This window comes from Filicampus tigris, chromosome 7, assembly GCF_054856515.1.
Source record: "Filicampus tigris isolate MCC_2025a chromosome 7, RoL_Ftig_1.0, whole genome shotgun sequence".
In the NCBI taxonomy this organism is placed as follows: domain Eukaryota; kingdom Metazoa; phylum Chordata; class Actinopteri; order Syngnathiformes; family Syngnathidae; genus Filicampus; species Filicampus tigris.
This window is the reverse complement of record NC_141223.1, coordinates 9023809-9048267: the sequence shown is the minus strand read 5'-3', so window position 1 is coordinate 9048267 and position 24459 is coordinate 9023809. Positions and strand designations below refer to the sequence as shown.

At 41.8% G+C, this 24459-nt stretch overlaps 2 protein-coding genes across 4 annotated transcripts; one reads left to right on the top strand and one right to left on the bottom strand.

Moving 5' to 3' along the window:
* Positions 1–122: 122 nt before the first annotated feature.
* LOC147144686 (uncharacterized) lies at positions 123–17835 on the bottom strand. 3 transcript variants are annotated; one of them, XR_015087584.1, is made up of 5 exons: positions 17731–17835; positions 17576–17623; positions 17311–17413; positions 7031–7068; positions 862–1007 (listed from the first exon to the last, which is right to left on the bottom strand). XR_015087584.1 is itself a non-coding variant. In XM_086036891.1 (2 exons), the coding sequence occupies exons 1-2, from the start codon at positions 5483–5485 to the stop codon at positions 775–777; spliced, it is 945 nt and encodes a 314-aa protein (XP_085893017.1). In that variant the 5' UTR covers positions 5486–5722; the 3' UTR covers positions 123–774. The 3 variants fall into 3 exon arrangements, 2 of the variants coding, with proteins under 2 accessions (XP_085893017.1, XP_085893016.1); XM_086036891.1 differs by lacking the exons at positions 7031–7068; positions 17311–17413; positions 17576–17623; positions 17731–17835 and adding an exon at positions 4774–5722 and having other exon boundaries at positions 123–1007; XM_086036890.1 differs by lacking the exons at positions 7031–7068; positions 17311–17413; positions 17576–17623; positions 17731–17835 and adding an exon at positions 4481–5722 and having other exon boundaries at positions 767–1007.
* Positions 14344–24042, top strand: pou2af1 (POU class 2 homeobox associating factor 1). Its single transcript, XM_086036892.1, has 5 exons — positions 14344–14373; positions 18755–18882; positions 22159–22198; positions 22287–22567; positions 23076–24042. Exons 1-5 carry the CDS (start codon positions 14358–14360, stop codon positions 23484–23486), a joined length of 876 nt encoding a protein of 291 aa, XP_085893018.1. The 5' UTR covers positions 14344–14357; the 3' UTR covers positions 23487–24042.
* Positions 24043–24459: the final 417 nt, after the last annotated feature.

Sequence of the window (24459 nt, the reverse complement as noted above, 5' to 3'; positions counted from 1 at the left end):
GTCTGTCTTTAGGACAGTAACTCTTCTCTTTGGCTGCACAGTGAGCAGAGGTCAGCTGCTACAGGAAGAAAATAAAACTGAGTTAACTGAGTTAATATATTTTAGTGTGTTACAAAGTTGAAATCTCCATAGTTAACTTTAACTTTGACAGCCCTAATAATAATATTTATATTTGCAAAATTAATGCCATTGATTTTGCCATTCAAACCTTACTTAGGCCATTCAATATCCTGCACGCAAATGTACATTCAATATTCAATGAGTATAACCTTTGACGTGCACAATATAATTATGTGTTTACAATGAGGTAATAGTTTTGACACATAAAAGTACATTTCCAGTCAGTTCCTTACTGACAAGACCTACATTCAGACACAACACATTTGTCGCCTACTGGGCCTTCTCAAGTTTTTTTTTTTCTATATTGTGCATGTACAATAATAAGTAATACCTTTATTTTTTACTGCCATAGCGGTATTTAACAATGGGTTTGTTATTGTGGTTGTAGTTCGCAGTGGTTGTATAAAAAAGTGGCATAGTACAGAATAGATACTATGTTGAAATGTGCTACAGAGGACAGTTGAGGACACCAACAAAGTAAAAGGCATCAAGGTCATCAATTCAAAGTAAATTGTATCTTTGGTTCACAAACAACCCTGTTCAAGAACACATTGGTTATCGAAGAAAAACTGTATTACAGTTGTGCTTCCTGTCACACAGTGTGAACATCACAAATGTTCACATGCAGATTCCTCAGGTTTTTTGTTCTAGTCCTCAAATGGCTCCCAAGAAAGCGGAAAGTGCAAGTCGTTGTGCTGTGAGGACGTCGTGAGAAATGACACAATTCCGGCGGCGCCGTCGGGTGACTTCTAACTGGCGAGACTGGGCGTGTGCCGCGCCTGAGGGGAGCAGCTGTTTGCTCCTCCACACCGGCATGTTGACCGCCGGGGGTCCAGCGGCATAGCGGGAGATGCTACTGTCTGCACCTTGCCGGGAGTCTGCGCCAGCTGCGCATGAAGGAAAACTTGGTTCAATCAATCAATCAATCAATCACATTTTATTTATATAGCACTTTTCATACATAAAAATGCAACTCAAAGTGCTTTAAAACATTCAAAGCAAAACATAGAATTATCTTCAATCAAAAGAAAAGATAAATTATTTAAAAGTTGTTGAAAGCCAAACTAAAAAGGTGTGTCTTGAGCTTCCTCTTAAAAATATCAACAGTCTCTGCAGACCTGACATCCTCTGGCAGGCTATTCCAAAGGTGAGGACCAAAATGGCTGAATGCAGCCTCGCCATGCATTTTGGTCCTCACCCTTGGAATAAATAAAAGGCCGGCGCCAGAGGACCTCAGGATCCGCGAGGGCTGGTATGATAAAAGCAAATCAGATAAATAAGATGGCCCAAGACCATTAACACATTTATAAACTAATAAAAGTACTTTAAAATCGATCCTGAAACACACAGGGAGCCAATGCAGCAATTTCAAAACTGGCGTAATGTGCTCCCGCCCTCTGGTTCTCGTCAGCACCCGAGCGGCTGAATTCTGCAGTAGTTGCAGTGGTGAAATGCTCTTTTTCGGGAGGCCAGAGAGCAGGGCATTACAGTAATCTAAACGACAGGAAATAAAGGCATGCATCAGCACTTCCGTGTTAGCCTGAGAGAGAAACGGGCGGACTCTGGCGATATTCTTAAGGTGATAAAAACCAATCTTGGTTACATTTTTAATATGAGGAATAAAACTGAGCTCAGAGTCAAAAATGACGCCAAGGTTCTTCACACAGTGTGAGGGATTAAAAATGTGTAGTTTTGGTAAAAGCTTCTCTCTCTGACCTTCGGGACCGATAACTAAGACCTCAGTCTTGTCCTCATTGAGCTGTAGGAAATTATCTGCCATCCATGACTTGATATCTAAAATGCAATTTAAAAGGGTATCAATGGGTCCTGTGTCATCAGGAGACACGGCAATATACAGCTGCGTGTCATCAGCATAGCTGTGAAAGCTGATGCCGTGTCCCCTGATGACATCCCCGAGGGGAAGCATATAAAGATTAAAAAGTAAGGGGCCTAAAATCGAACCTTGAGGAACCCCACATTTAATTTCATGAGTTTTAGAGGAACAAGTATCCATACTTACAAAGAAATATCGGTCTGTGAGATAGGAATAAAACCAGTCAAAAACAGTACCAGAGATGCCCACTAGATTTTTAAGTCTATTTAATAAAATTTGGTGATCTACTGTATCAAAAGCAGCGCTTAGATCCAGTAGCACCAAGACTGTGAGTTTTCTCACGTCTGCAGTGCACCTAATATCATTTAAGATCCTTAAAAGAGCAGTCTCCGTACTGTGGTTCATCCTAAATCCTAATTTCTCCAAAATATTATTTGTATTTAAAAAATGATTCAACTGGATGAAAACCAGTTTTTCTAAAATCTTACTTAAAAACGGTAAGTTGGATACGGGTCTGTAGTTATTAAAAACGCTCGGGTCAGAACCGCTCTTCTTCAGAAGGGGCTTCACCACCGCCGTTTTAAAGGCAGCTGGGAAGACGCCTGTCTGAAGAGAGCAATTGACTATATTTAAAATTTGTTCTTCAAAAAATCCATAAAATGTCTTAAAAAGAAATGTGGGAATTGGATCCAAAAGGCAGGTTGTTGGGTTTACCTGGGAGAAAACTCGAACAAGTGTCCTTGCATCAACCAGGGCAAAACTTTCCAGTGTTTCCTCATGTAAATATGATTGTCCGGGTTTATTAAAACTTGTGTTTTGACGGGCTAAAAGACTGGATCTTATGTCATCGATTTTACTTCTGAAGTGGTCTGCAAAGTCCTCACAGAGAGCATCTGTTGGTCTCTGTGGGGACTTATTAAAATCAGAACTAGTTAAAAGTTCAAAGGTGGAGAAGAGAACCCTGGGGTTGTTTTTATTGACTGTAATGAGGTTTGAGAAATAGGAAGATCTTGCCAGTTTTACTGTTTTATTGTAAGATTTCAGTTGTTCGCATAAAATTTCATAGTGTACTGTAAGTTTACTTTTTCTCCACCTCCTCTCTGCACTCCTGCATTTTCTCTTTGATATTTTGATAGCATTGTTTCTCCACGGGGGTACAGTCTTTGTTTTTGTTGTTTTAATTAAAAGTGGAGCTACTGAATCTAATGATGATTTAAGATGTAGGTTAAAATTGTCAACAATAAGATCACAGGGTGCAGGTAAAATGTCAGCAGGAGTGTTTTTTAAGATCTCGATAAAATTTGCTGCCACCTCAGAAGATAGGTAGCGTTTCTTCACTGTTCTGACCGGGACTGCTAGATGGTTAAAACTGGCGATGTTAAAATAGACACAGTAGTGGTCTGACACTGCCAAGTCAACAACAGAGGACACACCAGCAGACAAGCCATAGGTTATAACCAAATCCAGGGTGTGTCCTCTGTTGTGAGTTGGCTGCAAGACGTGCTGTTTAAAATCCAAGCAGTTTAAAAGGTTTGAAAAATCTCTGGATAGTGGGTCCGAGATGTTGTCCATGTGTATATTAAAATCGCCAGTTATTAATATTCTGTTATAACTGGAATATAAAATGGATAAGAATTCTGAAAATTCTGTAATAAAAGAAGTGGAATGATGGGGAGGTCTATAGACGGTAATGCAGAGAATAGGGGGACTGCTAAAAACAAAGGCATGGTGTTCAAACGATAAATAGCTGCTAAAAATGATCTCCTTTGATAAAAGAGTATTAATAAAAATTGATGCAGTCCCGCCTCCTCTTTTGCCATCCCTTGTAGAAAATAAAAAGTTAAAATTCGGTGGGCAAGCCTCGTTGAGAGCAACTGGAGCATCTGTACCAAGCCATGTCTCAGACAAAAGTATACCATGTAAATTATTGTCTAAAATCAGGTCGTTTATGATAAAAGTTTTGTTTAAAAGGGAGCGCACGTTCAGCACGGCCAGATTAATTATTGTGCTGGACGTGCGCTCATGGTGGTACGAATGAGCAGTATTAACATATACTAGATTACCACTGTTAAAACCACGTTGTTTGTGTGTGCAAGGGAAGCGTCTGCCGGTGATGGTTTCAATGGGAAAATTGTCCGATAGTGGTAATGATAATGAGGGCCTGCAGGGGGAGCTAGTGAGGGTGGTGGTACTGTGAGCAGCTGGTATTGGCCTGTAAGTGATGGTAGTGACATTGTCATTGCAGCGTTTATGAGTAGAAGAAGAAATATGATTGGTAAACAAGAGTCAGCTGGGAGTGGAATTGGTTACGACATGGTGGATGTTAGCGGCTAAAATCTTGCTACCAAGAGAGTTCGGATGAACACCATCCGGCTGGTAAAAAGACGGGCGATTCCAGAATAGGTTAAAGTTGTCAATAAAAGCAAAGTCAAGGTGGCCACAAGTGCGTAGGAGCCACGTGTTCAAGCTTAAAAGGCGGCTGAAGCGCTCGGCTCCGCGAGACAATGCCGGCAAAATGCCACTCACCCAGACCGAGAGATCGCAGGTTCTTAACAAGGCAAAGAGGGCGTGAAAGTCTCTCTTCGTCTGCTCAGACTGTCGGCGTATTGTCTCGTTTGTCCCAACGTGAACGATGAGCCGGGTAATGGATGATGGCAGAGAGTCAAGAACACCCGGCAGGATGTTAACTATGTCCATGACTTTCGCTCCGGGAAAACAGCGGGTGACGCAGCCGGGATAGTGAGTACGTCTAATGGTGCTGTCGCCAATTATAACGGTGGTCGGTGGGTGACGTGAGGAGGGAACGCCAAGGGACTCACCACCGGCGGAAGATTCACGACCCCACTGTCCAGGATGGCTCCGCCGAGGCCGAGTGAAGACGGTGGATGACACCGATGAGTGTCGCCGATGATGCTGGTGATGACGACCACCCTTGTACCGGGACACCGCGTCCCGGAGCAGCCCGACGCGTGAGTGGACGGCCGTGTCACCGGCGGACCCGCCCAACATGGGGTTCCCGGCCGAGGTCGTCGCCGTGGGTGGCGGGGAATCCGAGGGAGCCCCTGGGAGCACAGCCCCAGCGTCGGACGCAGCAGTCGGTGTCTCCGACTGCTGTAGTGCAGTGATGGGAACAGGAGACTCACTCGCCAGGGCGGCGAACCGATTCCCCAGGACCAGTTGGGGGCGGTGGGGTTGCTCCCCGGCCCTCCGGCCGCGGGACACCACCTTGACCCAGGTGTCACTCTGCAACGGTGTCGAGCAGGATGGCCCCGGGCAGGCAATTGGATCCCACTTCGCCGTGTCCGAGAGGCCAGCCGCCTCAGCCGTCATTGTCGCCGACAGGATTTCACGAGCGCGCCTTCTCATGACCACCGCGGAGAGTTCGGGGAAACGGGTCGCGAAGCAAGAGATGACCGATTCCTTCTCATGGAGCTCCTCTGAGAGACGACGAATATCCCTTCTTAGGTCAGAGATTGTCTTATTTGCCTTCTCCAGCAGGCCATTGTGTTCGTCGCTGTCGTCTGAAGGCATTTTAATACACTAGCTCCAAGCTAGCCCCAAGCTAGCCCGTTTCCGTCTCACGCTAGCTGTATGCTAGTCCGCGAGATCAAGCGACCCAGAGATTAACAAAAATTTAAATAAATAAAAAATAAGATAAAAATAGTCTCCAAAAATTAAAAAGAGTAAAAACGCAACGCGCAGGTGAGGTAGATTCGAAGGCGAAAGTGCAGAAGTGCAATCGATACCATCCACGTCCAAACTCTGACGTGGCAGGAAAAACGCAAACGGAAGTGAGGTTCGGGGGGTGGGACAGATTCATTCTATTTCCATTCATTTTCCATCCATCCATTATCTAGACCGCTTATCCTCACAAGGGTCTATCCCAGCTGTCTACGGACAGTAGGCGGGGGAAACCCCGAATTGGTTGCCAGCCAATCGCAGGGCACACAGAGACAAACATCCGCACTCACAATCACACCTAGGGGCAATTTAGAGAGTCCAATCAACCTAATATGCATGTTTTTGGAATGTGGGAGGAAACCGGAGCACCCGGAGAAAACCCACGCAGGCATGGGGAGAAATTTCCATTCATTTCAATGCTGAAAATTGCATATATGGAATGAGGATTAAACAGAATAATCAACATAAGGGGGCGGGCGCTATGTTGGGCAAAATCAATTGTCCGGCTGGGAGCGATCTGGGGTCTTATTACACCATTTTAGTGAAGGGCAGCACGATAAATTAACATTTTTTTTAACATTAAATTAGCCATCGAACATGATTTGGGGCTGGGATAGCAATAGAAGATATAATATCACTTGAAAAAATTGGTGTTTGATAACTCAAGCAAGAGGGTTTTTTTTTTTTTGGTTTAGTTGTTTTTTTAATGAAATGTTGGAAATTAGTAGATGCAAGTAGTTCGCCTGACAGCGCTGATTTGTAGTTTGTCATTGCTGAATATTTACTAGCTCTTTATGGTTTTCATAGGAAATCGAGCTGCATAATAAGTGTTGCATTCTCGTAAAATTCTCACAAGAGTGAAAAGCCGTAAATATGTCAGCCCCCTTAAGCTTGTGGATGCAATGTTTTAAATGTATTTTTTAGAATTCATGTTTTATAAATTTGAGTGGGCGGCACGACCGATTAGCACGTCCGCCTCGCAGTTCAAAGGTCGTGGGTTCAATCTGGCCTCCCTGTGTGGAGTTTGCATGCCCCCCCCCCGTGCCTGTGTGGTTTTTCTCCGGGTGCTCCGGTTTCCTCCCACATTCCAAAAACATGCTTGGTAGGTTAATTGGACACTCTAAATTGCCCCTGGGTGTGATTGTGAGTGTGAATGGCTGTTTGTTTTTGTGTGCCTTGTGTGGCTGACAACCTGTTCAGGGTGTCCCCCGCCTATTGCCCGAAGACAGCTGGGATAGGCTCCAGCACGCCCTCAACCCTTGTGAGAAGAAGCGGTTGGGATAATGGATGAATGGGTTAGAACAGATACGTGGTTTATAATCACAGTTTTTATACAGCTCCCATCACAAAAATAATATTGCAGAATGTGTTTGATCAAAAAGAAAGCCTCCTCACCTGTAAAGTAAACACATCTGGTGGCTTTGCGTTCTTTCCTGAAATGTGAAATCTCATTACAAAAGCATTGGAATTCTCAAGGCCTTCACAATTTCTTTTGTGGTGCTGCTAAGTCCCAGTGAACAGTTTGCTTGGAATAGTCAAAAATGCATATTGCCAAAACGTCTTTCTGTTTCCTCCAAGCGCTAACTCGCAGCACACTACAGTCAAAACTCAGCAGAAAAGAATCATTTATTTTGATTTGAACGTCTTATAGAAAATAATCACGACGCGTTTGGCTGTGAGAGTGGAAAGTTTGTTTGTTTACTGAAAGGCACAGTTTATATATCTTCACAAGTGACATCTTAGACATTTTATCAAATGCGCAAGGAAAGCATCTACCCTAGCAACAAACCCTTGAGCAAACATGTCTCATACCAGTCATGCCACAGTGATTGCTAAATGCCCTTGCCTAACTAGGCCCAAGTTGAGCATTAATTCAATCTGTAATATTATTATTAAAAACCTCCAAACCAAATAATATTGTCCCAATACAAGTGGAATGGATGGACGCCATCGAATGTGCCCTTCAGGTCATCATCATCATATTCCGTATCCGGGAGCCTTCCGCGGCCCACCTCTTTCAATCGCTGCCCCTGCAAACAAACACATCCTACCCCACAAACGGATGCTTTGACCTCAACGACTACTTAGTACCCATTTACAATCCCCCCCCAACACTGGAATGGTCATTAAACTATATCTACTACACTTCGGACATGTGTAATTAAGTTTATGAATCATATTTAGCATTAGCCAAACCAAGATAAAATTAGATGACTATCACTGGGTCCAAGAGAAAACAAAAATCATTCCTAGAATTCCCACCTTGACAGGATATATCCTGGCTACATCAAAACATCGAGGCATGCCCACAGGAAAAAAAGAAATCCCTCAGACAGTGATATGGCCTTGTCATGACATGAAGGGAAAAACAATCTCATCCCACCAGCCGTCCACTGTATAGGTCATAATCAACCACAAACGCGAGGTCTCGCCTTACAATTCAGAGATAATGACCAATCATTGTTTCAGAAAACACGTGAGCTGCGATTGGTCGTTACCTGAGCCCTGAGCAACCGTGATGTCATTTTCAGTCGACAGAGGTGACAAAATGGCCGCCACCTGAGATGGCTAAAAAGGGGGTGGATTAACTCTTATTCCACAAATGCAATATTTACCAGAATGCCTTGTTTCAACCAGTGGGCTTGTATAGAACATATCTTGAAAAAAATATGTTTGGGTTGACTTCCTAATTAAGCGAAAGACAAAATGATTTCAGTGCCTCATATGGTCCACATAACTTTGGTTCCACTCACTTGGCTCTACGCACCTTGACACAAACCCGCAACTTCATTCATAGCAGTTTCCATTGCCCTTTTAAATAATCTGGTATTAAACTGCATACCTTGCATATGGTTTGCGTGTGAGTGGATTACTGATTTGTCTTTAGGTTGACTGTTGGCTGCAAAAGAAATTGCCCCTTGGGGATAATAAAGTTCACCTTGACCTTGAACTTGCTTCAAGTGTTGGGACTTCTCGCTCTTTGGCGATGCTTGCTGCTTCCCACAAACATGTAGAGAAACACACTCGGCCTTGTGTGTGATTGCGCAAATCTACTTAACATCTCTATACTACAATACACTGCCAGATTACGGGAACCTTAGACTGACCAACTGTTCATTAGTTTTATAAAAATATATATTTTTTAAAATCATGCAGGCCCAAAAACAGGGGGGCACTTATACATTTACGCCTACTCAACAATTCTTTTGACACATTCTAAATAGTGTACAGGCTTCAATTCATCCATCCATCCTTATATTGCCCGTAAATTCCATAAAGTACAGTACTTCGCAACGGTCAAACATATTATTTCCTTGACTTTATCGAACGGGCTTGCTGATGAGCTGATCATCTCAGTCAGGTGTGTTGGAAAAGGGTAGCATATAAAACAGACTGGATAGGGGCTCACCAGGACCGTATTTGGAGACCCCTGATTTAGACAGAACTTCGCCCATTTGCATAATCTTTCTGCACTCTTATCTCTTAAAGGAGTCACAAGAGCCTTACACCATGTTCACGCCACACCGGATGTGCTTTTCCTGTTCGGCTTCCCGAAATGAACTTATACAAGTACTTCAATCACCACCACTCAGTGTTGTTCAAAGTGTGTTCAAATGTTCAAAGATAATTTCTCCATTCCATCATCACACACTGTGGCAGGGTTTATTCACATATGACATTCATGCAACACTCAGCTCCGCAAACGTCACCACTATCATTACCAATATTCTGGTGACTATTTTAGATTGGGATCATTCGTGGTTAAATCTCCACTTTACGTAATTCAAAAAGTGTACAATGCTCTTTTCCAGTTAGCAAGGATTCAATTTAGGGCTGCTCGATTAAGTGATTTTTGAACCGAAACCGAATTTTCTGGACAAAACGATGTTAAAAACGTTCAAATCGGCACGTTCGATTTTTTTATTTTGGGTGTATCTAAGCCACCGTAGTTTCCTCTGCATTTCCGCTTCCTCCCACGAGCTCGCAGGCCGGAAAAACGACAACAACACCGGCGCTACCGGCGATTCTGCTATTTGCTCAGGCGTTTAGTTAATAAATCGGGCAAATATAGATCTGTAGTGTAGTGTGTGCCCCGCATGTACAATACAACCCGTGAGCAAGTAAGTCAACGTCTGAAAGGCGTCCCTTTTTTTCTCCTCTACAACGGACCGCTGGTCCAACCGGACTATGCATCCATACTTAAGCGTGACAGTGCATTTTATTATTGAGTGACAGTTTTAAACTAATCATTGATTTATGTTTAAGTAAGGGTGAAAGGTGAAAGGCTAGTCATTAGCTGGTTGTCAAAATGACTTGCTGACAGACTGTTTGGTTTACCGAATTGACTGTCTACCTTCTCTCATGTTCTTTCATTATTGGTTTGATTAAGAACAGATTTGAAATCTATTGTGTAAGTAAAATGCTATTAATCCCAATGGATTGTTCTGTGTGTATTAAGTTAAATTGACTGGCATTTTGAGTTCAAAGAAAGAATAGTTAAGATTAAATCAAATACATTCAAAGTCCTTTATTTTTCCTTATTTTTTACTTTACAAAGAAATCGTAATCGTAATCGTAAAATCGAGTTTGAGGGGAAAATAACCGGGATTTTCTTTGCAAAATCTTTGCAAAATCGAACACTCCTAATTTAACTGTTTGTCCTTTAAAAGCCACACACACAGAAGTAGGGGCACCTGGGCCGCTTTTACAGATACGATGCAACACAACACGACAACAGCAAAATCAGCCACGCTACCATTGCTACCGTTATATTGAAGCAGAAATACAACGCCTCTCTTACAGTCCGCTTTTAGACGAAGCTTTGTACATTCCGTTGAAACTTCCACCATTCAAACACACTTGCTCTTCCTTTTCCTTATAACGTCATCAAATTATGCTGTGCACCCAGACAGCTGAGTCTTGAGTCTCCTTTAGTAAAACACAAAAAGGCTTTCTCACTCATGCGACGGGGTAAACTTCCCAAAGGGGAATGAGTATATGCGAGTGGACCCCCACCCCACCCTCACAAGTGCGTGTCTGTTAGTCCCCCGTGCTTTTGTCAATACTAACGATATAACAGGCTCTTTGTAAGGAGAAAACATTTAGACAATGCTCACCACTCCCTGCTCTGAACGAGAACTGCAAAATTATTACGACTGGCAAGAAATCTTTCCTCACACGGCCATGTTCAAAGAGCAGCCAGCACAACGCCAAATGTGGGAAATAATCACACATGACACATTGGCTGTGAAAGTGGGAAATTCATTTGTTCACTGAAAGGCCCAGTTTATAGATCCTCACAAGGGACATGTTAGGAATCTTGATCTAATGCGCAGAATAATCAGACTACATTTTTGGAATTATAAGCATGATGACCTTTAATGTCTGCGTATATTTTTTGAGTAAAAATCACAGTATTACAGTAGTTGCAAGACAATACTTTTTTTGTCTACGAATCTTTAAAAATATGCGAACACATTGGAATATCTACCATCGGTGCGTGGCTGTTTATTTCTTATTTCTATATTTATTTACTCTTCTCGTTTTGCATTTCTGGCCAGTGAACCCTGAAGTACATGCAGGTGTTTCCCTGTTGCTGTGACATACAGTGCTTTCCGGCCCGGCAAAAAGCCAAGATTGAATTTAGAATTGAGATTTCTGCAGCTGCAGTTGTTCTGACTGTCATTTAGACTGTAGTGTATATTAACACTTGTATTTATGCTAAGGTTCAGATAGATGATTTAAAACACTAAAGCAGTATTTTACAGGAGCAATAAGAGATGAGTAGAGGAAGTGGAGCAGCTTAACACTCGTAGGGGTTTTTGTTTAAAGTCTGATGTTCAACTTTAATACAGTAATGGCCTTCAAGATAAAGAGAACGCCGGCTCGTTAGCTATTAATCTCAGTGGACTTTTCCCTCAGTATTTTTTTTCCAACCTGTAATTTGGCCCTTAAAATGTTTTAACTTGCTTCATGCGTATGTGCTATTGCCTATACAGACAGTGAAGGAAGGTAGGACGTACACAGAAATAACAACTAAAGCGGAGCAAAAGAAAAGATGCTGTTTAAGGTAATGACATTTTGGCTAATTCTAAAAATCGCACCAAGAATTTTTTTTTTTCCCATTTCCCAATTGCACATGGGAAATTAGAAGATTTGGTAACTCTATAGTTTTAAAGCTTTGTAACAAATATTTCTATGATTGTGGTGTTATTTAGTGTTACAAGCGAACAAATGATCCCAGAGGAATGAGACTAACAGAGTGTCTGAGGAAAATTGCAACAGACAAGGTGGAGTCAACCAGTTCACATATAAAGGCGAAAACGCATGTTGTTTTCACCGTTTAAATCCTCCCAAAAACGTAATCCTCATCTGAATCCGAATTTTTTTTTATTGACCACACACGATATTTGTCTCTGGTAGTTGGCGTCACAGTCAAAAAAGTCACTCTAATAAAGTATACATTGAGGACATATAAACACATGTATAAAGTGCAGAGTCATGAGAAATATAAAGTGTGCACTAGTGCATTCATATAGATCAAACTGAATTGAATTTATTATGAGGTTTATTATGAGGTTCTGAGGTTTTGTGAATGAACTAATCATGCAAGAACAGACTCCATCCATCCATTTTGTATACCACTGACCCTCACATTCACACCACCCCGAGTGAGAGCTGCACAGAAGTCGGGAAAGTGAACCAATACACCATCGAGGTAAAAACTCTGAAGTATAAATGCCTCCAGCTGAGCTACGCTGCAAAATGAAAATTTGGTTTGCCAGCGACATATTTAAACAGGCCGAATTAATTATTGACACGCTCAAGCATGCCGGCACTGATAACAATATAAGAAAGAGATCACGCTTGAGGGATTGAATCCCTCTCAAATTGGTTTATCTCCGCGGGCACATCAAGGAAAACATTCATCTCAAAATATTTCTCTGAACAAGCCTTAACTTATGTCAACAAATTCTTCAGATTTTTTTTTCCCCCCCATCAGTAAAATTCCTCCATGAGAAAGCTCTACATTTCCCACAATTTGCAACTTTACAACCCACAGCATGTCATTGTTGCCTGCAGCCTGACGTAAACATATCACAATCTCTTTGAAAGTTCGTTCCAACGGTGTTTCGTCGTGTCGAGTTCAGGCGTTGACGCTGTCGACCACCCACTTTCTTCTATACCCAACTCATCTCAACTCATCAAAAGGACACTGTCACCACAAAAACTGGAAGAAAGATACAAGGGGAATTGAATAATGTAGCCCAAACTCAGGACGATTGTCGAGGTGATTCGAGTGTGAAGAAGCATTCAGTGGACGTGGTGGGTAAGATAAGGAGTGTAACGCTTGAAACACTGACATCACCATGAAGGAAACTTCCAATGAGAAAGATGTAACGGGTTGAATGGACTGTATCTAAGTGGGTACGGAAAGTATTCAGACCCCTTGAAATTTTTCACGTGTCTTTGCAGCCATTTGCCAAAATCCCAAAAGTTCATTTTCTTTCTCATTAATGTACACTCTGCACCCCATCGTCCCTGAAATGTAGACATTTTTGCAAATTTATGAAAATAGAAAAAAACGGAATATCATATGGTCATAAGTATTCAGACCTGTGCTCAGTACTGAGTAGAAGCACGTTTTGAGCTAGTACAGCCATGGGTCTTCTTGGGAATGACGCAACAAGTTTTTCACACCTGGATTCGGGGATCCCCTGCCATTCTTCCTTGCAGATCCTCTCCAGTTCTGTCAGCTTGGACGGTGAACGGTGATGGACAGCCATTTCTGTTTTGTTTTTTTTTCTGACAAGATGGGGTGCTGAGTGTACATTAATGAGAAATAAAATGATCTTTTTTGATGTTGGCAAAGGCAATGACACAGAAAGTGAAAAAACACTTTCCGTAGGAATCCGTACCCACTGAAGGTAACTGGAAAAAACAGGTGCCATAATCTTTGAAAAATAGAATTGTCTATGCAATATCCAACATTATATGGTCTATGTGCCTTCACTAGTCTAAACATAGCATTTTGAATAATTTTGCGATTGTGGAATATGAGTTAAGCAACAAAATCGACCTGTTTTTAGCCATCTCAGGGGGCGGCCACTTTCTGCCGACTGATAATGACATCACAGTTGCTCGGGGCTCAGGTAATAACCAATCACGGGTAACCTGTTTTCTGCAGCTGAGCCATGATCGGTCGTTACCCGAGCCTTGAGCCAATGGGATGTCATTTTCAGTCGACAACAAGTGGCCAAATGGCCGCCTCATGAAATGGACAAAAACGGGTGGATTTTGCTAGTTAATTTACAAACATAAATACAATATCAAAATCAGTATGCCATGTTTAGACTACTGGGGCTGTTTAGAACATATTGTAAAGACATTTTTGGGGTTGACTTCCTCTTTAAAATGATTTTTGAAACAAAATATTTACTACTACAGCTAGGCTTTGTCAATGGAATTTTGGTGTATGTGGTGCACTCATGCACAATTTTGGTACACAGACATCTATTAATAAAACTTCCTGCTGTTCGCATTTTATTGAATCTTGAAATTATTCATATCTCAGGGAGAAAGAGCGTTGATTGGCTATACTGCTCAAAGTTGATGCATGACTACAAGCTGCAACATCCCAGGGGAATTGTTGGCCTTTTAAAAAGCACATTCGCCAGCAAGCCTTTTTGATTTGCTTTATTCGCCGGTCAGCATCAGCAATATGCACTTGGACAAATGTGAGTATAACACATGAAATTGACTGTCCTTCGTAATATGTTGTCTTGTATTGTCGTTATATTACTTTCTATAGTCTGTTTTATATATATTTTTTTATTTGTTTGCCTCACCTATGTAGACAAGGCTAACACATTCCAGCGTTATGACAAAATATAATCGATAGCATCTCATGCTGACAACTGTGCAATATCAGGATCTTGATTTTCACCTTTCTTTATCCAAATTCTTGCCTTTTTAAATGAAATTGTATCTTACATCCCTTTTTTTAATGATCATATATACTTTTGGGAAGTTTTTAACACTTTTAACAGCTGCAGTCACTTTGTCTCACGCTTTATAATTTGTGGGCCTCGGCGAAAGTTGATCATTTGAAAAAGGCTTCACATCCAAAGTGGATTGTAATCTTGATATGCAAAAAGGCAGCAAGCCTCCATCTTTATAAAGTACTGTGCACCTGTGGCACTTCCTCTTTTGACTCAAGCGAGTCCCAGTTTATTTATTATCTGTGTGGATTTATTTCTGCAGATGGTCATGTGGTACTATGCGATTAAGAAGTTTCTCTTCATATATTTTCAGAATTAGAAGTCATGTGTTTTGTTACGAGATAGTCGTTACATTTGCAGGTATTTTCACTCATAATGCTGAAGTACAGCAATGCATGGATTGCAAACATAGTCCTACTTCCTGGAATTGACAGTATAATGGCAGCCTTTTAAGGGCAACCTTGTGACGACTTCATTTCCAAACACCGCGTGCACTCTAAATTATCACTGCTGTGAATCTCTGACAGTGAGAATGGCCAATATCAAGTCTCAGTTTACAGAACATTCCATTCACTCATCAGAATATTTTATACTGGGCAAACCCCACTAAAAATTCAAAAATATTGGACGTAACGCTAACCCTCTAGACCACTGTTGGCTTTACAATAATCCATTTTCTTCACTGTTGATCCTGTTCAGGGTCACGGGGAACTAACTGAAGTCTAACCCAGCTACTGTCAGACAAAAGCCTGACTGGCCGATAGCCAAGCAGGGGGCTCATATAAAGACAGACAACCATTCACACTCTGTCATTGAGTGGGAACTGAACCCACAATGCCAACAGAGAAGTCAAGCAAATGAACCACGACCCTGTCATCAGGCCTTGTCTACACGTACCCAGGATTTTTTTAAACAAACGAATATCCCCCCCCCCCCCTCCTCTCCGTGTTGGAATACACGTCCACATTTGTTAAAAACGCAGCTGCGCTACACCGCAGACGTGCGTTTTCAAACACATTTACAAGCCTCTCGGTGCCAGTAGTTAGCCAAATACTGCCCATTCAGAAGGAACTTCAGTCCTTTGGCGTCACTTCTACGACACCAAAAACATGGCGCCGGGCTCGTTCGTGAGGACCGACAAGGAGTCAGAACTGCTTTTAAATGTCTCAACGAGAAGCAGTAGTTGGTTGGGGCTAAAGAAGTAAGCAAAAAGCGCCTGGAGAATGGCTATAACCAAACGAAGCGCCACAAGCATCCATGTTGACTCTCTTGAAAACACAAGTCGCGCAAGTGACGTCAGAGCATTTTTGTCGCAAAGTGATGTAAATCTCGGTTTCTGACTGTCCGCAGCCACACATGGGTCCGGAGATATCCGTAAACCTCCACTGTGGCCGGAATTTAACGTTTTCAATTAACAAACCTCCGGTGACGTGTGGATGATAGGGCTAGCCGCAGGCTAACATCCGTCTTTTGCTAAACCTCGGGTATGTATGGACACCTGGGGCAAAAAAAACAATAATAATAATATTAATAAATCAATCAAATTTATTTATATAGCACTTTTCATACCAAAAAAAGCAACTCAAAGTGCTGTCCAATAATATATATATATATATATATATATATATATCTCAATTTACTTACTCTAAATGGGTGTTCAAATTGAATCCCTGAACAACTACATAATTTAGTCAACAACAAAAAGCAAAACAAACATTTTTAGCCCTCATCATGGTGTATGCCCTTATGTTTACACTAGAACATTTAATGTCTGACATGTACAATGTTATCAGTTACCTATCAGCTACTGATAAGAACAAAGGGAAAACAAGGCCAGCACCACCTCACCTTTACAATAGAGATTAAGTGGGTGCACAGCCTCGGTGGCATTACGGACACTTGCCCTTTCCCCTTTGTCACTGTGAGAGCTGTAAACACCCTCAAGGGGTTGAAGGTCGGTCACAGCAGTAGAATTGACAATGAGACAGTTCCTGTTCTCAACTGTCACTCTGGTGTAATCAAAAGAAGTCTGAGGTTTTTGTTTATTTGTTTTTAAGGACAGCTGTGTTTCTCTATGGGCTCTTTTTTTATATAAAGAGTGAAATAAAACAATAACTGTAACAATTGATGCTGGCAGAACAGAATGGTATTTCACCTTAAAGTGGAAATCAGCCCAAACATTTTTTTTTTTTTCAGAATACGTTCTATGCAGGCCCACTAGTTGAAACAAGACATTCTCATTTATATTGTGTTTGTGGAATATGAGTTGAGCAGCAAAATTCACTGATTTTGAGCCATATCATGGGGCAGCCATTTTGTCACTTCTATCAACTGAAAATGACATCACAGATGCTCAGGGCTCAGATAATGATCAATCATGGCTCAGCTTTCAGAAAACAAGTGAGCTGTGATTACAGCCAAACTCAACATCACCATCGAGGCAGCTGTAAGGGCTTGACATTTCCTACTTGTCACGATATCATGAAACACATCTCCAACTAAGTTTGAACTTCAGGGGACTCAATGCCCTGTTCATTAAACCCTGATAATGACACATGATCAGGTGCGAGTGAACATCACATTTCACCTCTCATAAATCAGATGAGATATGCTCCTTTTTCCCTGTATAAGAAAATAAGCAGCAGGATAGAAAATATATGCATGGCTTCTTACCTGCCAGCAGGTTAGGTCCGCCTGGCAGTCAAAGGTTTTAGGCAAGCTGACCTTTCTGTGTAGGCTCTGCCTGTTCTCAACGTGCTGATTTCGGAAACTCCAACTTTCTCCCACATTCCAAAATAATGCATGTCAGGTTATTTCAAAACTTGAAATTGTTCATTGGTGTAAATACGAAGGACTGTGTCTATGTTTGCCCTGGGTTCAACTTGTCTGTTGCGATTTACCGCCTCGGGCATGTCAACTGATATAGTCTCCAACTCACCATGACCCCGGACAGGATTCACATCACAGCTGGACTTGATGCATCTCACTTTTGAAACATTATAACGTATGGAACATGTGAAAGGAAGTTAACCACAGTAAAACATACAACAAGAAAACACTCAAAATTTGCTTTGTCAACAAGGGCCAACCCACTATATATAGTATGTGTCAGCAGTAGGGATGCTCCGATCGATCGGGCATCGATCATGATCGGCCGATTTTTGTGAAAAATTACGTGATCGGAATATTCGATCCAAGCCTTTTATTGCCGATCAAAACATCCGATCGCCATGATAGCTCATGATAGGCTGCCGCGAGACGAAATGGCAAAAAAAGATGAATTATTTAATACGCGACGACGTCCCTCCGTCCAAAAGCATCACTCGCGCAGGCCCTGCACGCAACCGCGCCCGCCCGCGCGAGCTACATTGACTCAAATTGAAACGCACCGCCAGAAAGGCTCCCTAACGCAGCCGCGTCTCAGCTGCGAGCAGAGGGGAGGGACGCAACACAAGGCTGCGAAGCATGAGCTGCGGGTGATCGGATGTTTTGATCGGCAATAAAAGGCTATGATGGAATATTCCGACCACCGCAGTTGGTGTGAACATAGCATTGTCTGCTGTGTGTGTGGAGTTTGCGTCTTGTAATACTGTATATGCCATGAAAAGGTACCTCGCGAATATATCATTCTCTATCGTTGCAATATCAAAACAAAAACAAAAATGTAAAACAACAGATCTAATCCACACTATCTGCGGTAGTCAAAGGGAGCACATTTGAATTGCAAATTTCTATATGATATGGTATGATATGGGCAGAATAAAAATGTTTAGCCCTTGTTAAATTTTTCTTAAAAACTAGAGAGATTGGGGCAAACGCCAACATATGCATTTGTTTTTGTATAGCAAAATTATACAAACACTACCAATGCACACAACGCGTGTAACTAATGACAAAACAAAATTGAATGAGATCCAGTAGATAAGATCCGTCAACAATTATGCACATATACCGAGATACAAGTGCTCAATTTGATTCGCAGTCAGGAGTTCATATAACAATATTTTCATTATCTTGTGTTTTGAGCTGTTCATAATATCTTAAATGTGCCCAGATCTCATTTCTCCACAAAATGGAAATGAAGTTATATGGTTGGCTCTTTTTCTGGCATTTCTAGCCCATCATGCTGCTCCGAGCAGGTCCAGACCATACCAGGGTGTTCGAGTCAAAGATCCAGTGAAAGAGTTGCTGCGTAGGAAAAGAAGTGTGGAGTTGCTGAGCACCAAGACAACTCCACATACTGCAGTAAGCACATCATATGGGTACATACAGATAGATTACATCAAACTGTGATTTGGGAAATTGGTCTGTTTCATTGACTGGATATAAATTAGATTCATGCCGACCATCCAAGTTTTAGACATCTCCCTCCTGCAACACTCCAGATTTAAAATGATCAGGATTGTTATCGGGCTTCTGCAGAGGTTGCTGATGAGCTGATCCTTTAAATGAGGTGTGTCGGAGGCGGGAAACATCTAAAACATGCAGGATAGTGGCCCTGAGGACCAAAGTTTCCAACCCCTTGTCGACAAGATTTTGACCTCTTGCGTAATCCGAAGAGACTTCTTTCCCTTTCGGCTTAACCCCATTTAGAGGTTGCCACAGCAAATCATCCCCTTCCATCTCTCCCTGCCCTTGCTCTCTTTTGCTATTTGCGAATCTTCCCTCATCACATCCATAAATCATCTCCTGGGTGTTTTCTCTTTCCCTCCTATACGTGGTGCCTTCACTTCCAGCATGCGATAACTTTTCACTTTCCTCTTCCTCTTTCCTCACTTCTCCTTTTCTAGCTTTGTCTCCAAACCTTTCTAGTCTGCGATCTTGTCCGTTGTTATTACGCCGGAGGAGAATCTCAGCTTCTTTAACGCTGTCACGCTCAAATCATACAAAAATGCCTGCTCTCACTACTGTTGTATACATATTCACTTTTCCTTTTAACTGGTGCTTCAAAAAAAAACACCCACACAAATAATTTTGTCATGGAAATTGCCTCTTAGACAGTCGCAAAAGTGTGCTGAATTTTCATTGAGCTCTTGTACGAAAACAGACTCTTGAAAGGAATCCCAAAGATGATGCAGCTGAAGCGTGATGCTGCAACAGCGTCTTCGGCTTTCCATAGTGACAGCAAGGCCTTTTTATATTTCTCTCCGGAAACCATATTTTCATGTTAAATATTTTCTTCAACATTCTTCTAAGGGTTCACCTACGTGGCACCCGCGTGCACCGCGTAGCCCATGAGTTGCCCATGTGGCTGTTCTAGAAATAGTTCACCAGTGATTGGACAAAGTGATTTGATTTAGATAACATTTGAAAATGTAAACACGGACAGATTTATGGAAACAAAGTGTTGCGTGTGATATTTATCTGTTTCCTAATTATTGTGAGAAATCATTAACGTGATCTGGGCCTTCACATAAATGAATATCGTTAATTATTAATAATTACGTTTTTATTTACAAATGTTTTATTTCAGAAGTGTGTGTCAAACTGCTCGCCCTCAAAAAGGTCGATAATGCCTGTTCTAAATGGTGCTCCTTCAATCAGTTGCATTTTCATTCATATGCGTTTGGTTTGGAGTTTTTACTCATTCAAACGGTCTCGAGAATGAACAACATCGTGACATTTTATTTCTTGTTCAGATGATTAGTGACCGGTGCACGGATTTAAAACAAAAAGTCATTGGCTTAATGTTGTGGCATGAATGTTGTTGGTTGAAACATTTTAACAGCTGAAGTATAATACCAAATCTTAGATGCTATTCACAAGCGCTTCAAGAAAAGTCCCGCAATGAGCCAGAACCTTTTCCTGAGCACACGGGATTTTACCCTTATATAGTGCAGGTGTTTTTCCATGACAGTTACAGCCATTTGCTGGATGGCTTCGGGACAGGGCACAGTGCCCTATGCAAAATAACCTGCAGCCTTGCCAAAGATCCACCCCCTTGCTTTTTCTTGCACTCACACACAGACACACCCAGATCCTTCAGAACTTACTTGTTGGTAAGACAACTTTTGGGAAAATGCTTAAGAGACACCAGGTTTTCCAAAACCCGCAGAGTAAAAACATTTGGAACACTTAACTTTACCACAAATACACCCTTTAGTCCTGTGATCTACTTAAACCTGTACAAAATGCAACATTAAAAAAAAAAAAAACATTAAATTTGGCATTTCATTTGAGGAAATAACCAAAGTTAAAAAGTCCACTGATAGTGTAGTGGTACACACGCCTGAGTTGTGTGCGGGCAGCGTGGGATCGATTCCCGCTCAGTGACAGTGTCTATGTGTGCCCTGCGACTGGCTGGCGACCAGTTTGGGGTGTATTCTGCCTTCGCCCATTGACGGCTGGGATAGGCTCCAGCAACTCCCCGCGACCCTGTATAGGATAAGCGGTTTGGAAGGTGACATGACCAAAGTTGGTATATGTGACCGACAGTATTATATTTCTGAGCAAGTTACCAGCCTCTGGATTACTGGGTTTGCCAGGTGGCTGTTGTGCACACACAAATACACGGGCAGCTTTGTGGTTAACGGTGAAATGAAGAAGCCAATGGCCAACTGAGTCTTTTAGATAACATTTCATTTCCTTTCTGTTACTAGAATCTAGAAAGTTGCCGTTCAAAGGTCAGTTTAAGCAACTTAAAATCCTATGAACAGAAATGTAAAGAAAAACTGTGATTGCACCAATGTGCAAACAATTAAACTAGGCCTGCGGATAAAAAAGCATGGTCCTACTTTCATATCCTTTCTCAATGCTCTCTATATCATGCTGAGAACATACCAGGATCCTGGTGCAAAAGATTTTCCTTAAAGTTGCTCCCATTTTCCAGTATTCATGCATATGAGTAAAAAATCCCCGTCCCCCCAACTGTTCCACACTTTTTTACTCCGTGCCCATGACGTGTTTATATCATATTCGATGACTCTTTCTTGCAAAACTGCTGCAAGTGTGTCATGTTATGAGTTCTCCTGAGCATGAGCCCCAACAGATTTTCAATATGACTCCGGTTGTAGACTTCAAACGGATTCACATGTGTGCTTTAGGTTGCTGCAGTATCAATGGTTTGTTCCTGTGGTGTGGATGACAGTTGCTCTTCCCACTTCATATACAGTAGCTGACATCTGCGTATAACCAGCGCAAAAGTAAATATTTACATATCGCTGGCGTTGGGCCAAAACCTCATCAGTCACATATTTTCATATTCTTTCAAAAATCTATACTATTGGTCAGTCCACACATGTGGGTGTTATTTTTACACATTATTGACCAATCTAAAGCGTCGAAAATGGCTTTCTTTCTTTCATGATGCAATGCTCATGGTTGAACAAATTTGCCATTTTTGGGGTCTCCTGAAAAGCGACTGTTTTGGAGGTATAAAGTTTTGGCTCGACGCCAGCGTCATACTAATATGATGATAGTTCAGCAGCACTAAAAATGATGATCCCGCTATAATTTCATGACATTTCATTCATTCGCTTCAGCTTCCCACTCATCCTTGCAATCTGTATTATTTTTTTTTAGGATGTGATTACACGCAGCAACCAGCCGACATTGACACAAGGTACTCATTTCTCATGTGCCTTCCAGTAATCGGGTTGTCAGACACGTGTGTCCCATACAGCCGTATCGTATGTTTTCATCCGATTCAGGAATCTTTGGGCTTGATGTAGCCAGCTGCTCCCAAGCAAAGTCTCCAGTATGTGATGGAGAGATGACAGAATGGAGAGCTTCACTCTCCGTCAACAAGAACGGACTCCAGCCGTCAGTAACGGCTTGGTCCTCATCTGACTACAGACAGCAGGTCGCATCCACTCAGCCTCTGGCCTGCCCAGCTGGCCCCACTTTGACAGCTGATGTCTACATGCAAACTCTGTGCCCCAGTTACACCATGTTAACCTACACACAGACACCACTGCTCACTAACGTTGGGGTGAGTTGGGGAAAAAATTCAATTCATATTAAAAAACAATGGGCAGCACGTAGCATTTCTGCCTCACGGTGTTGAGGTTCGGGGTGCGAATCTGGGCTGCGGCCTTCCTGTATTGATTTTACATTTGTCTGTTTTTATGTGCCCTGTGATAGCAGGGTGTGGTTTTGCCTGTAGTAAGTTGGGATAGGCTTCAGTTCTCTGCCACTTTGAACAGGATAAACCGTGATAGAAAATGAGCTCATCGATTTTGCTTGTTCAAGCATGAAATCAATTTACCTCACCAGATTTAATAGGGACATGCTTGGAAGAATACCTGCCCATCATAGCAAAACGTGGTTAACGTGTTAAAAGCTGAAGCTAAGTGGCCCCGAACAAACGTTTGGACGAACCCATGTTATTGTTGTTACCCAGAATTTCTTGGTGGAGGTAATCGGTTAAATACTGTCTGTGGCTTTGGAGATGATCCAACGCCTTATCACTGCTAAGAGATTTATTTTTGTTGTTCCAGACCATACCAGTGGCCGCAACAACATGCGCCCTCCCTCAAATGGACGTCCCAGATTTAGGGTGTGCGTATATCCCCTGGACCCAGCCCCTCACCACCGTCTCAACCATGATTTCAGGAGTCCAGTTTGCCCCAGGCTCAACAACTCTATCAGGGTCCTCTCTGGTACACATGCCGTTGTCCAAGTCTTTGACCAGCCAAGGTAGAGAGTCTGAGCTGCAGATCCTGGAGCCACTGCAATATTCAGACCAGATGAACCGCAAGCTACATGCTGAGGTGCTGGATGAAGATCAGGCAGGAGAATTGGAAGCACCAAACCTACTTGATAAAATTCTGGAGGATCAGGGGAAAGATGAAGATTCAGGAGGCAAGGTGTCATATAGTAACTCTTTCTTTTTGCCAAGTGCTTTTTGACTCCTAATTTTTTTTTTTTTTTACTCCACTGACCACAAAAGTGCAACGGATAGATGATTTGTTGATTTGTCTGCTTGTTTGTCAGCAGAATTATACAAAAACAATACCTGATTTCAATGAAACCTGGTATGGTCGCACACATGTCAGTGTTACAATGTCGGTGTAAATACTAAAAAAATGATGATAGAAGACTTTATTTGCTTTTTGATCATTTTCGAGTTAAAAACAAAACATTCCCACACACTGTAAAAAAACAACCTGTATTTTTGTGTGGCTAAAAACGTAATTTAAATTAGAGCAACTGTTAAATATAAATGAAATGACATTTACTGTATGCCAACTTTGTTAGATAGCACAACAAAGGAAGCAAGTTTGATCCAAAACAGTTTGTTGATTTTATTTTTTTGCGGGGGGCAGGGGGGACAATACAAGGGACATTCTGTAGACTTATTTTTTTGTTGTGAGATGCGGGGAAGCCAATTTTTACAATTACAAGACTTAAAATATTCTGTTGAATTTCCCAAATTAAAATCTTATCAGTTTGTTTGCCTTGAAATTTCGAGTTCACCCAACTTTTTTTTTTTTGCAGTGCACTGTCCCAGAATGTAAATGGCAGAATCTTTCCATCCATCCATCCCACTTGCTATCATTAGGCCCACAATTGTCTTACAACTTGTACAATGGTGATTCCCAATTTCTATTGCCAAGGTACCTATTTCACGTTTGAAAATGTCACAAAAAGTAGAAAGTATGTACACTGATGTAATGATGAACCTGCCTCAACTTACTCACAAATGTACTCACTGTGAAAGCTTGGCCTATTTAGTTGAACACATCCTATTACTCTGGCCTGTATGAATGGCAACAGGTGAATACTAGGTTAAGTGTACCTTCTGCCATCTAGTGGAAGAGCATTAAATTGTTCTGCTTGTCACTTTACTGTACGGTCCACTCCTGCATGCTCATAGTTCAG